The sequence below is a fragment of the Lissotriton vulgaris genome, chromosome 6 (assembly GCF_964263255.1).
Source record: "Lissotriton vulgaris chromosome 6, aLisVul1.2, whole genome shotgun sequence".
Taxonomy (NCBI): domain Eukaryota; kingdom Metazoa; phylum Chordata; class Amphibia; order Caudata; family Salamandridae; genus Lissotriton; species Lissotriton vulgaris.
In genome coordinates, this window is record NC_141694.1 from 1,830,086,819 (window position 1) to 1,830,101,416 (window position 14,598).

Consider the following 14,598-nt stretch of genomic DNA (forward strand, 5'->3'; position numbering starts at 1 on the left):
TAAAGATACTGTGCTCGGGGCGTGGCCAAGATGGCGGGGTGAGCGGACGCTTCCTCCCGTAGCTCCTCCGGCCCAGCTCAGCTCGAGCCCCGATTCCTGCGCTTCTCTCCCCCCGCGGCTGCACTGCGGGCGAGAGAACTGTGCCGGAGTTCTTGGGGCACGTCTTGATACCACTTTGACTTCTGTTGCCCCGGGGGAAGTCCCCGAAAAGTTTGCTCAACGATTGATCCGAGGAGGGGAGCCTGGGTCGCCCCGAGGAGAAGGGCCTGGAGGCGGAGCGTATTGCGGCGCTGACCGCGCGCCTCGGCTGGGCCGAGTGCTGAAAGTTGGAGATCCCGAGGGAGCGGACTAGACGGACTCCGCGGAGTGTGGAGGCTTCCTGGCCGGCGCCCTTGTGGCCAGAACCATCGCTGGACGACAGACCCCAGCCCTGCGACGGCGATCTACCCCCCTGCCATGGGTGTCGGTGTGTGACGCCTTGCGGACCCCGAGCCTGGAAGTGAAGGACGGTGGAGTCTGAGCGGTGCCCGAGCCGGGCGTACTGGCCGATGATACTGGGAGACATTGGTTCCGCACTTTCCCGACCCATTGCTATTTGAGGGTCGCCCATAGACTGGCTGGCCTGGGCTGCCCTCCTGGGTTCCGCCCTCCCGCCATCTTGTCTTTGCGGGACTAATACTGGTGACCCTCGCCCGCGCCCTTGTCATGCGGGCGCCTTGGTTTCTCCTGGTGCCTACACATCTGCTGTCCTCCCTGGGAGCACACGGCTGAAAACCTCCGACTTGAACATTGCTGACCGCCCTGACTGGCCCGATGGTCGTCTCGCCCTGACCCGGGCCGCCATTTTGTCGCCTGTGACGCACTACCCTTGTCCTCGGCGAGGACTTCACATCTGGTGCCCACGAGCGGCCGGGCGCGTCTACAGCGGCCGGCTCTAGGCTTCACCCACCGCGGAGGCCAAGATGGCTGGGAGACGAGGCACAGCACGGGGAGATCGCACTTTGCCGGACATGCTCGGCAGGGCCCAGCAACTACGCGACAGGGCGCAGCCGTCCCCGGGGTCCTCCCGGGCCTCAACGGACGCCACCGGGGGCGAACCACCAGTCACGAGGTCCTTCATGGAGGACTTATTCAGCTCCCTCAAGGAGGAATTCCAGACTCTCAAGACCGAGGTGGCCGGAGAGGTCCGTGAAGTGCGTAGAGAAATCGAAGGCCTGGGCGAGCGAGTCAACACTGTGGAAACGGCGGCCCAGCGTCGCGACGAAGAGATAGTTCATCTCCAGCAGGACGTCCTCCGCCTACGGGAGCAGTGTGTCGAGCTCCAGGCCCACTCGGAGGACCTCGAGAACAGATCCAGGCGGAATAACATCCGGGTGCGAGGCGTTCCGTCCGCGGATGAGGGTGCGGACCTAGTGGCCTATCTGCAGGACCTGTTCCGCGACATCTTGGGAGAAGGAGCGGACTTCCCGATCCGCATCGACAGAGCACACAGGGTGGGCCGCCAGCGCCAGTCATCGGCACCCCCGCCTGATATCCTGGCATTCCTGCCGGATTTTCCCCTAAAGGAGCGCATTATGACAGAGGCCCGCAGGAAGCAGCCGCTGTCCTTTCGAGAACGACCCGTGGCGCTCTATCAAGACCTGTCCGCCATCACACTGCCGAAGCGCAGGTCTTTCCGCATCGCTACGGACTTTCTGCGAGAGCATGAGACGGCCTATTCCTGGGGTCACCCCTTCCGTCTTATCTTCCGATGGAATGGGGTGCTACATCAGCTGCGCTCCTTACAAGATGTCTGTGGGGTACTGGGACTCACAGCTACAGAGGAAGAAGGGGCCACACCCGCATGGAGGCGCCCCGAGCGGCGGGGCCGACGGAGATCGAGGAGGCGCCAATCGTCGGCGACGGCGAGTCGCCCTGACTCCCCTACCATCAGGGCGGATATGGCGGAGGCCCTGAGGACTGCGGCCAGGAACTTGCCTGAATCCAATGGCGTGGCCCAGACGGCCTAACTTTACTCCGGGGGGAGAGACTCTTAGCTTCTACGATGCTGGGTTGGGGCTGGGGGTTGGAGGTGTGTGGCTGGACGTCCACTTGACTGTTTTCTGCAGACTCGCCCACTTGGGCTAGACTGAGACAATGGGGTGTTTTTTCTTGTTTTTGGTTTTGGCTGGTTGCCATGGGTTGGTTTTGGGGGGGTTTCAAAGCTGGTTTGGTGTTGGGGGGGTCCCGTCCGATACTGTCCGAACACATGCGGAGCCGACTCCGGCCTTCCCTGCGCCCCTGCCCCGCGCGCCCCTTCCACTGATCTCTCGCTTGCTGCATAGCGCTTTGCTTCCCTGGGAGTGATGCCGCCCCTGAAAGTAGTGACCCTTAACGTTAAGGGTCTGAATAACCCTGTGAAGCGTAGGGCGATCCTTTCCCTGCTAGAAGGGTCGCAGGCGGATATCTGCCTCCTGCAGGAAACCCATTTACTCTCTAAAGATTGCCATAGGTTGCGCTCTGCCAAGTTCCCCACGCAACTCTTCTCCTCGGCTGCGACTAAGACTGCAGGGGTAGCCATTCTTCTAGCCAGCTCCTTCCGGGGTGAGGTGTTGTATAAACATGCCGAGCAGAAGGGGAGGCTTCTAGTGTATCGCATGCGTCTGGGGGGTGTTGCCTTTACGGTTGGTTCCGTATACAGCCCAAATGACCACCAGGATCGCTTCCTGGAGTCTGTGTTGGTAGACGTTACTGCCTCGCCCGACCGCCACATCATCTTGGGGGGAGACCTGAACATGGTCTTCGACTCCACCTTGGATAGGTCGGCCCAGCGCTTTCCGCAGACGGGGGAGCTTTCTAGGGCGGTACAGGACCAGATCGTAGAGATGGATCTGCATGACCTCTGGCGCACCATGCACCCCGCCGATAGGGACTACTCATACTTCTCCCACGCACACCGCACTTATTCGCGGTTGGATTACCTCTTGGTGAGCGGACCGCTTCGCTTGGCCGCCACGGCGGCAGACATCGGGGTTTTGTCCCTGTCCGACCATGCGCCGGTTTCCGGAGTCTTTGCTTGGCCGGCGGCCCCCCCCTCCAGAGGGATGTGGCGGCTTCGGGACACGCTTCTCCATAAGAAATCGGTGGTGAAGCGAGTGGAGGAGGTCATCCAGGAGTATCTGACCCACAATAGCAACTCCGACACGTCCCTGGCAACGCAGTGGGCGGCTTTGAAAGCGGTCATCAGAGGGGAGTTTATCTCCATTTCCTCGGCGGAGAACAAGGAGCGTCAACGCAAGAGGGAGGAACTAACGGCGCAGGTCAGGGAACTTGAACAGGTTCACCGCCGGACGGGGGCTCCTCGTGTTTGGAGGCAGCTGAAGGCGGCGCGGAAACTACTCTCTGCGTTGGACCTGGACCGGGCGGAGTATGCGGCGTTGCGCCTGAAACATGCCTTTTACACCGGCGGAGATAGATGCGGTAAGCTCCTGGCCCACCGGCTCAGGGCTGCGCAGCAACGCAACGTAGTAAAGGAGCTAGTGGGAGTAGATGGGGTCCCGGTTTCCGGTGGCGGATTCCTTCCGTGCCTTTTACGAGGCGCTGTACGCTGCAGAGCCCTCCCCACCGGGAGAGGCTGAGGCCTATCTGGAATCAGTAACCCTCCCGGCCCTGGATCCCGCCCAGGCGGACCACCTGGAGAGGGATATTCACGTGGAGGAAGTCATCTCCGCTATTGCACGGCTAAAGCACGGCAAGGCCCCGGGCCCGGATGGCTATACGGCCTTGTTTTACAAGACCTTCTGTCCTACTGTCGCGCCTCTCCTGGCTCGCTTATTCAATTCCTTCTCCGAACCGGGAGCCATCCCACGGACCTTCTTTCGGCGACTGTGTCGGTTATCCCGAAACCGGGAAAGGACCGGACTCTATGCGGCTCGTATCGGCCCATCTCGCTTCTAAATGTGGACCTCAAGCTTTACACAGGGATCTTGGCGGCCAGACTGGGTCTACATCTACCAGGTTTGGTGGAGGCGGACCAGGCTTTGTACCCGGTAGGCAGACGGTCGACAACACCAAGAGGGTGACGCACGTGCTTGAAAAGGCCTCACGCGTCCCGGGGGAGCGGATGCTGCTATCGGTCGACGCGGAGAAGGCCTTTGATAGGGTTCATTGGCCGTACCTCGAGCTGGTTCTTGGGAAACTGGGGATCGGCGAGAAGTTCCGCACTATGGTCTTTAATTGTTATAGGAGACCGTCAGCATCGGTGCGTGTCAACGGACACAGCTCCAGCAGCTTTGCCATTGAGCGCGGCACGAGACAGGGTTACCCACTTTCGCCGCTCCTGTTTGCCCTCTATATGGAGCCGTTTACCCAGAGGATTCGTGATAACCCGGACGCTATCGGGGTGAAGATGGGGCAATACACGCATACTGTCAGCTTATATGCGGACGATGTCTTGCTGACCCTGGATGACCCTAGGCGGTCGCTCCCTGCCTGCGTTCAGGAACTGAATTCCTTTGCCCGCGTGGCAGGCTTCAAAATGAATATTTCTAAGTCGGCCTCCCTGGACGTGTCCCTCTCTGTCGACACCAGGCGGGACCTCCAGCGTCTTTTTCCTCTGCAATGGTCCTCCTCCACGGTGCCTTACCTGGGGATTTTGCTTGCACCCTCCCTGCCTGCAATGGTCGCAGCTAACTATTCCTCTCTGGGCAAAAAGATCAAAGAGGAACTCGGCCGATGGAACAAAGGCCTGCTCTCGTGGCTGGGCCGTATCGCAGCGGTGAAGATGACGATACTGCCTCAGATCCTGTATCTTTTTCGCGCTCTACCTCTCCAGCCCCCTGTAGGTTGGATACGGCAGGCGCAGGCAGACATCTCCCGCTTTGTGTGGCAGGGCCATAAGCCTCGGATGAAGCGGGTCCTCTCCATGCTTGCCCCGGAGGCGGGGGGTCTCGGGGTCCCAGACCTCCGGAAGTACTTTCAGGCGGCACAACTTCGGTATCTGGTGGAGTGGAGCCGGTGGGAATCGGACAAGCACTGGCTCTTTCAAGACCAGGCAGTTGCGGGCCGTACCCTCCAGGAAGTCCCGTTCCTGCGGCGCACTCACCGCCCGCCTAATCTCTACGCCTCTTTTATCACCCGGGTTCCGCTGAGAGTGTGGGACGCGGTGTGTGAGCTTCGCGAGCTCACCACTTTTCCATCGCCGTTCACTCCCATTGCTGGCAATCCAGACTTCACTCCGGGCCTGGAACCGGGAGCCTTTTCCCACTGGGTGAGCGCGGGTTGCAGGAGGGTACCCTCACGCACATTCTCTGGGAGTGCCCGGTGCGGTCGGCCTATTGGAAAGAGGTCTTGGATGAGGTGGATAGGCATTTTGAGATCGAGCTCCCGCGCTTCCCTGCGTATGTCTTGCTAGGCCTCCCCAATGACCTGATGTACCCGCTGAAGTCCCGTAGGGGTAGGCAGATTGCGATTGCGCTAGGCTCCGCGGTTCAAAACATCCTTGTACTCTGGCGTACTCCCACTGCCCCCTCTATCACTGGTTGGCTACACAGGCTCTGGCAGGTACTGGGCATGGAGAAGATGTCGCTAACGGTGGCTGGGAATGCTGACCAGTTTGAAGAGCTCTGGCACCCCTTTTTAGCACTGCTGTCCACGGAATTTCGCGAGCTCACATGTCCACGATACCTGCGACTTCTTAGGCTGACGCCGCCGGCGGCTCCAGCGGAGTGAATGCGCGGGATCAGGGGTTTGGGGCTGGGGGTGGGAGGCGGGGTTATATGCTTCTAATGCTGACCTTCGGACGGGGATGTTGGGGTATTGTTTTCTTCCTTTTCCTCCTTTGCTTCTCTTTCTTCTAATTTTCCGGGGTCGGGGGGTTGGAGGGATGGTGTGTTTTTTTACTGTGTTGCGGGACGCTATTCCAGCTCGGCCTTGCTCAGGGAATGGGGGTCTACTGGGGGGTCATTCACAATGCCTTATTGCCTTAAGACTTATGCCTTGTTACCCTCTGGGGCTTCCTGCCTCCCTACTTTCCTTCTGAACCGCTGCAACGTTTCGCTTTTTGTACTGTATGTTCGCTTGACCTCCTATTCCCTTCCCCATGTTTTTTGTACCTTAATAAAATACTTTAAACCTAAAGATACTGTGCTCTGGGGACAGGACAAACAAGAGGATGGAAAGCCACGAGTAAGCAGCAAATGAGATTGACAAGAAAGTCAACATATGATAAGCAATTGGCTACTGTGGTATGTACAGCCCACAGACAAGATGAGAAGAAGACACCTAGGATATCAGGTGATCTCGTTTTTTGTCACATTATAATTTCTTATCTTTTGTGAAGTCATTTTTAATATTATTTTTTCAAATTGCAGTAGCATAAGCAATCTTTAGGTCCTGAAGAAAGCAAGGACTCAGTTGTCCGATACATTTGCTGAGACATGACCTTCTATTACACCTAGGCAGTTATTTTTTACAAACTGCCACTGCTTTTTTAATATTGGAGGAGCGAGTAGCACCAGAATAACATTTTACAGTACTCCCTCACCCAATTTTAATACACATTTATTCACAGTCTTATTTTGCACTGCAACACCAGTCACCTCTCTCTGTTTTCTACCATAGAGTACTGACTATTAGTACCAAGACCACACAGGCACCTAACTTGGTCGATGGAGGATGTTCCATCTTGTCCTTTCACATCGCCAGTAGGTTGTCAGGAATATGGTCAATAAGGAATCCTAAATGATGAAGGGCAGTTCCGTGTGGTGACTGATGGGTATCCTTTTCTGATCTATATTAGGTCTGGATATTTATCTTCAGGTTGATGACACCACAGTGTATGTATTAGGTGTTCATATCACTATAGGCACTTTGTCTTTAGACCCACTGACACTCTTGTGTTAGAAAGCAATTGGCTCCGCCTGAGCCTACTGTAAGTATTGGTATTCAACAACAGACGGCTAAAGTCTGTATCGAGGCGAGTTCGAATTAAGACTTCAACATTCATAGATTAATCGGTTTGTAGTGTAGGTGCTCAAGAGCATAAACGCATCACCAGTGGTAAGTTTTTCTCTCATTAACACCCCTTTCAATTTGGAGTAGGAAATCCTTGCCAAGGCAGCATAGCAGGTAGATTCACCTTGAAGAAAGGAAGTTTAAAGAAATTGCTCCCCCATCAGCAAAGTGGGATTTCATTTGACAAAGCAACAGCATTGAAAAAACATGACACTGATAAGAAGGAAATCTACTTACTGAAGCGTGCTGCCCATGATGTGGTTGTGATGGGGAGGCTCCGGATAGAGCGTGTCAACATAGAAGCCATTTTTAAACCTACAAAAAAAGAAATAAAAAGGGTGGATGAGAAATAAAATGTAATTTGCATTTAGCTAAAAATCTATGAATTCAGTTTTATTCTGGAAAGGCAGCAGGAGTAGTCTAATTATTTGTACCTTGGGAAATGGGGGTTAAATCTCAACATGACTTCCATGAGACCACCTCCATTTAACATCAACATTCTTAATATCTTTGGTTTTCCATACCATAATCTAACATATGCGATTGTTGTTTCACAATACAATGCAGATAAACAGAACAAGGGTTGCTTGTCAAATGAAATTTACAAAACTAAAATATGCAAGCTATAATCAGACTATGAAGCTCAGTGCTTTTTCAGAAAATGCAATGTGTGTCGGCTTCCCCATGTCCCAGAAATCAAATTACAAAGACCACAGAACAAGTCCCCTAAACCTCAACCAGTACAAGCATGCAATCAAGGCTTCGAAAGTCATCCACCTTCTCCCAGTGGAGCAAAGTGAGAAAAAAAACTGGAAAATTATTCAGATAAGTACATACTAAGGAGCAATCTGGGCCACTTTTCAATGGCACAAGAAACAAAAAAACTTTCCTTTATAGTTATCAGTAGAGTAACAGAGTAAAGCAGGAAAGCAATCGACGAACGAAATAACCTTAAGTATTGCCCGGCGATGTCGCCTCTAATCCCACAGAAATATGAATCAATGAAGAGGCAGGCGCTGGAGACCGGAAGGCAGGAAACAAAGGTTTATTCTCTCCGGAGGAGAACACATCAGATCAGACCAACAGGGAATCTTCTCGAGGTGCTCTAACTGCATCTCTGAGGCCTGGCCTCTTATACACGCATTTATGGCAGGAAGACATTCTTAATTACAATAAAGGTACTTTGAAGTATGAAAGACATCCCCGGAATCTTCCGCTTCGGACCCGTTCCCACACACCCTTACAGTGAGAATCCCCTCCCCAATCATAATACAGGATCGTCATCAGACGACAGAAACAGCAAGGCATTCCGCCGATTCCCGGAATGCGTGTGGTGTGACGGATCTCATGGGGTGGGATCCTTGATCTACTGTAACTCCTTTGAAGAGGGGCGATTCTTTACAGTTGGGGCCATAAACTGCATCCTCAGGGCTAGGTGATAGCCTGGGACCGGCCTGGACAATAGGACACGGAGGAAGAGGGGTGTCAGAGGGTGCGACAGTGAATAGGAAGAAAGAGAGGTGTCGAACAGGCAAGGGGTGTGATTCCCAGGGAAGAGCAGCGCAGATAGAGGGGTTTTTATGGCCCATGCATGAGAGAGGGAGAGAGCGGGGCGACCAGTGCGTGGGGGGAGATGCTTGCGAGGGTGGGGAGCCGTGCTGAGGATCGGCGGCGTGCAGAGAGTGGGTCTGACCAGGGCATCTAAAATGGCTGCTGTGTATGACAAAAGTGTGGCATTGGGAAAAAGGCAAGATGGCGCAGACAATGTTAATCAATACGAATTAATTTTCCACAACAGGACTGATCACACTGCTTCTGGGGCTCCAGCCTAGCCACTCATTGGAATGTTCTTCCTACTGATTTAAAATCTGTTTGCACGTATCACAATCACATGGCAAACATCCACAGAAGACACTTGAATTCCAGCAGGCACTTATGTACTAATAGCGCTGATGATCTGCGCTACCAGCAGGGGGTGAAAGCGGGGCACTGAAGCAACCACGGAAATAGAATTTGTAATTAAAGAATGACATCGAATATTTACTCAGTGAACACCATAAATGGAATGGTTTATCCGAAATTAAACACACCTTTTAACCACCTTTACAGTACTTTTTATGAAAGGAATGGGGAAGCAGCTGAGCTCTCAATGTTGTAATTCAATTTGCTAACCAAGTAGTCGAAACTACTGATGATGCAACAGTGAAGCACATCTATCATTGATATGGCTTTATTATGCTTTTGGCAGTCCAGTGAATTCCCACATGGTTCTGAAGTTACCATCACACACCAGAGTACAAATGAACGTGTGATGATGATGTGCTAGGGTTTGTGTTTCACAATATTTAGAGGAGAGCCAGACTAGATAATTACCAGTAAGGCTGGAATAAGGTAATATATTGCTTAGTGAAGGAATATATTAAACGTGGCCTGCTAGAACCAGCCATGGATTTGTCTGAAGCTGCACACAGCAAAAAGCAGGCAAAGCAGGAAGCAGCTGATGCTGCACTCCGTGTGCTGATTGGTGAGACAGAAAAAGCAGAGAGGACTGGCGAGCTTCCTTCACAGGTAATGCGCTGCCTTAGTGTTTTTAGGTCTCGACTGGCGTACAATGCGCAGCAGTGTCGCGCAGCTCGAGAAATTTTGTTTTAACACTAGTGGGGTTGAACCCGCCTCTCTCTTCCATTGGCTAGCTCCATAAATGGAGGCTAGCCATTGGAAGAGAATAATGGCAATCATTTTCGGAGCAGATTCGTGGGTGTTTCTGTGTTTTTTTAGCCCCGCCCCCTTTTTACCTTCATGGGGCGGTGGGCGTTTTTTTTTTTTGGAAAGGCATGTTTTTGTCATTTGGATCGTGTCTGTTGCACGGATGGGCTGCGCAATTTCTGTTGCCGACTGATTTGCGACCAGGTAAGCAGCATTTTGTAATCTTTTTTGTTCAAGCCCTGCAGAGATTGTGGCTCCGCTCGCCCTCGCCCCCCCCCCCGCAGCCCTCCTCCTTTCCGCTCTTGCCTCGCCCCCCCCTCTGCTGCAGCACTCCTCCATCCCGCTCTCGCCTCCACCCTTCCCTCTGCCCGCAGCTCTCAGCCCCGCAGCTCTTCTCCGTCCCGCTTTCGCCTTCCCTCTGCCCGCAGCAGAGGTATCAGGGCACAAGTCAGGGGTGAGGTGGAGTACCCCTCACCCACGCTAATCTTAAAAAGTTGGTGCCTTTTGCACAAGGCTTACCGAGGCTCGTGGGGTAAGGGAGGTGTCCTTTTAGTAGGAACTGAAGTCAGATTGTCTCGTCGCTTCTACCCTCCCACCAGAGCTGCTCTTATTGTTTGCCGTTGTACACCAACACAATGTGGCCTGAGGGGCAGGGGTGGGGAGGGCTCGGACAGCATCCTCCTTATACTTAAGAATGACCCTCTCCTTCTTTAGGAATGTGGTAATCTGACCCTTTTGTGCTTTTGGAAACAAGGCCAGGGATCAAATGCACGAACCCTAGTAATTAACTCTTAACCCAAGCGCTTTTATTTATTTGGTAAAAACTTCACTTTTTCAATCCAATTTTTAAGTATCCCGTGTCAGTATATATGTTTGTGTGTGACCATATGTGTGCGTGCATATACATGTGTGTATGTCAGTCAGTTCTAAACTCCATTATCCCAAAGCGTGGAACATGTGCAAGCAGTTTACAAAAATGCAACATGTTCTTGTCACATGTTTATATGTGAGTGTATTTGTTTTGTGAAGTTCTCCTGCTGTCAAGAGGCCATTTCACAGCCCAGATAAAACAGAACTCATCTTTTTCAGGTATCCCTGGTTAACGCCCTTGATTTCACATCATCAGCTTGAGTTAAACATGTACATAATCACATGAAACGTAGAGCTCCGTAAGCAACCTGTGCATTTCCTGACTAACGTATTCTTAATTCTATAGCGGTATGCACTTTTCTTCGCTGTTTGGTAACGTGCAGATTACTGTTTGCATACATTATTTAAATGTGGGGTTTGTTTCCAAAACTTCCTCTCCTTGGAATTAAGACAAAGCATGTGTGATGTAGATGTGAATACATGCATTGTATACATTATCTTAAATTACTATATCCATTCTTCACCTATTGTCTCTTCTCGGACCGGTAAATGACCATTCCTTTTAATGAGTGACTAAAGGTAGCATGCCAGCTTACCTTGGTCTGTGGCGTGGCTAAATATCTGGGTAGTGCTTGGCTAACAAGAACGAAGCTTTTAGCAAAAAATAGTAGTCCAGTAGCCTCTACGCAAACTATTGATGTATCTGCTTGATCCTTGTTTTTTTATGATGGTTTTATGATTTTAATTTCACTTTTTAACTCATTGTCTTTTAATTGGAGTTGTATGTTGTATAGTAGGATTCATTTATGGGGGGGCGTGGCTAAGCACGCAATGGCGGAGGACGCACTAGGGTAGAGCTCCGTGCTAAGCTCCCCTTCCCTGAGCCGTTTCTCCGCCACATTTAACACTAGCCGCCCGAAACTGCTGGCGGACCTTCCCGGAGCTCTCCTCTGCAATTTGGCCGACTTTTGTTTCGGGGCTCCGACGAGGCTGACCCCGACCTATCCTGCGGACCTCCTGCGGGATCCGCTGACGCCTGGCCGGCGGGGCACCTACGAGAGGCCGAGGCTTGGGCCCAGCTCACAGGCCCCAACTGGTAGGCCACGCCACTCTGTCCGCGGCCCCCTGGCCGGCTGCTGCCGCACTGCAAGCAACCTCCGGTGGCCCGGCGATCGCCTTGACTCGCAGCAGGACTCCAGCGGAGGGCCCGGACCAAGCGGGAAGTGGGCCCCCAGCCCCCACATCGCGACCGTCGCGCGACTGCTGCCCTGTGAGCTGGCGGGCTCCTTGGACTACCTGAAGACACACCTGGGGCACATCTGGGGCAGGCGAGGCGTGGAGATCGACCCCGGAGCGGCGCCGGTGACGTGGCGGCCCCGACCAGCGGGGGCCCCTCTCCGAGACACTGTGCAGCCATCGGAGCCACCCGGTGAGTCCCTCCTGCGCCCACCAGCATAGAGGAGCCCACGCGGAGCGACAGCCCGGGCATTGCGGCCCCAAGACCCGCAGTACGGCAGACCGCCCCTCCCCTCGCCTGGTCGCCACACCACTGCCGGAGACAGGCTGACCGCCCCCCCCTGAGACGGAGACACGCGACGGTGTGCTTCACGCCGGGCCCGCCTGCGGGGCCCCCCCACGGGGACAATCACTGCCTAAAGGTCAGCGAGGCGCACGAGAGGCTGTGACCCGGGCCGAAACCGGTGGTCAGACCCGTTTGCGACGCCTGGACCCCTCGGACTCACACACAGTGCCGGCCCCCCCGGCCCCCACTACAACTGGGGCGGAGTGGCTGGGCCGCGACCCGCTAGCGCTCCGGAGGGCAACAGGCGCGGCCACAGACCGCTAGGGACGAGCACGGGCGAAGGAGGGGACAGGACCCCCCCGCCTGCGCCGAGGCCCCCACACAAGACCACCCGCTGGAGGACCCCCCCCCCCTAGGGGACACCAACGACAGCCTAACCTGAGAGACCAGCCAGCACTCGCGGGGCCCCAACCCAGGAGCGCAGCGCTTCAGGGGACACCGTCACAGGAGTAACGCCAGGGGCCGACCCTGCGGGACAGGCGCCACCCGCACATGTCCGGGGGAGTGCGGACCCGCACCGGGACTGGAGGGGCCCCGCCGAAGGGGAAGACGGACAGACAGGTACACAAAATGGCCGCCGAGCAACTGGCTGCGAGGCTTGACAGCGTGCTGGCAGCGGTGGAACGGATGGAGCAGTCCCTCCAGCAAACCAGAACCTCCCTGGAGTCCAAAATTGATGGGGTCGCAGTGGACCTGACCCTCCTGCATGATGACCATAGGAAATTGTCCGACCGAACCAAGACCCTGGAAGGCGCAGTGAAGGAGATCGAGCCCAAGGTCACCCAGACTGACAGACACGTGCAGGACCTCCTGAACAGAGTGGAGTTCCTGGAGGACAGGGCTGAGGACGCGGAAGGGAGGGCGAGACGCAACAACATTAGACTTGTGGGGGTTCCGGAGAAATGGGAAGGGGCCCGCCCGGCCGAACATGTGGAAGAATGGCTGCGGACACTTTTGCCTGAAGGCTCGCTGTCACCGCACTTCGTCGTGGAGCGCGCACATCGGGTGCCAACGAGACCCTATACCACCGGCGCCAACCCGAGGCCGCTGCTCTTCAGAATACTGAACTATAGGGACAGAGACACGGTGCTGCGAGAGGCACGGCGATTGGGCGAGGTGCGCATAGACAACGCGTCGATCATGTTCTTCCCCGACTACACCATCCAGGTGCAGCGCCAGAGGCACGACTTCATGGCAGTGAAGAAGAGACTACGCACCGCGGGCCTCAAGTACTCCCTACTATTCCCTGCCAAGCTGAGAGTGGTGGCGGGAGATAGCACTTACTTCTTCAACACACCCGAGGAGGCCGACGAGTGGCTGGACGGAGGCACGGACACGGCACCGAAACACTCTCGCGGAGGCGAGACGAGGACCAGGCCGCGAGCACCCCGACGACGCCGCAGGCACAGGACCCAACAGTCCCAACGCGCGGAGGAGGGGGCGGGACTCTCCCCCACACTGGACCAGATGCTCCGAGAACAACGTGATGCACTGCAGAAGGTCTCCCAAATAAGCAACTCATCCTCCCATGAGACGACCCAGGAGGACGGCCAACAGCCGGTACCTAGCGACGACGGCGAGGCCATATACGGGATCCCGAACTCACCGATCTCGATGGAACTGCCCATCGTCACGCCGCAAACCTCAGACCTGATCCACTGACCCAACGGGGGATGTCTGCATTGGCCTTGCCAGGACGAGGGAAGGGTTGGCAGTGGCCGCCTGGACGATGGTGCGCAATCGGCGCCCGCCACTGCTGGGGCCACCCCCCACACCCCCTCCCCCCGCTGCCAGCTGATCGAACTGTGGACACCTGGAACAGTGAGTAATGCCCTTATGGCACTAGTGGTAAGCTGGGAGGGCGCTGAAGGGGTGGTCTTTTAGCGCGCATCTGCGCCTGGTCGCACACAGGATGGGCAATTTGGAGCACTGGACCGCAGTGGGCGGCCACTATTGTCCTGTATTGTATGGCTCAGGGAAGCGGCCTGCTTCCCCTAAACTGACTATATATCCATCCTGTCGAACTTGTGCTTAGCACACACTGCCCCTTGAACAAAGTAAGAATGTTCCTCTCTCTTGAGAGTATAGACGGTGGCCCGTTCCGCCACTGCCCTTTTGGTATTTTAGTGGGGTTAGCCCGCTGTTGGTTGTTGTTCTTTACTGTTTTTTTTCCCTGTCCTTATGTTTTCCCAAACTTTGCAGAGTGTAATGTGGGGGGTGGGAACGGACGAGCTGGGAGAGCCACTGCTGGGGCCTTTGGTGATGCCGCTGCTATTGGGAGGGTCAGGGGGGAATGTGTATTGCTGAAATGTCTGACATAAAAATATGCACGTGGAACATTAGAGGTATGCACACACCCGCGCGCAGGTACCAAATCTACTCCTACTTGAAGAGGCAGAACGTGCAGGTCGCGCTATTGCAGGAAACACACCTGAGTGGGGCGGAGG

General features: G+C 54.8%; 1 protein-coding gene across 1 annotated transcript in view; it reads right to left on the minus strand.

The window, feature by feature from the left end:
- Positions 1 to 14,598, minus strand: part of HADHB (hydroxyacyl-CoA dehydrogenase trifunctional multienzyme complex subunit beta) — a 147,903-nt gene that overhangs the window by 109,148 nt on the left and 24,157 nt on the right. The window contains exon 2 of the mRNA XM_086928100.1: positions 7,231 to 7,308. Within this exon, the coding sequence (XP_086784226.1) occupies positions 7,231 to 7,300 (70 nt within the window). The 5' untranslated portion in view covers positions 7,301 to 7,308. The remainder of the gene's footprint in view (positions 1 to 7,230; positions 7,309 to 14,598) is intronic.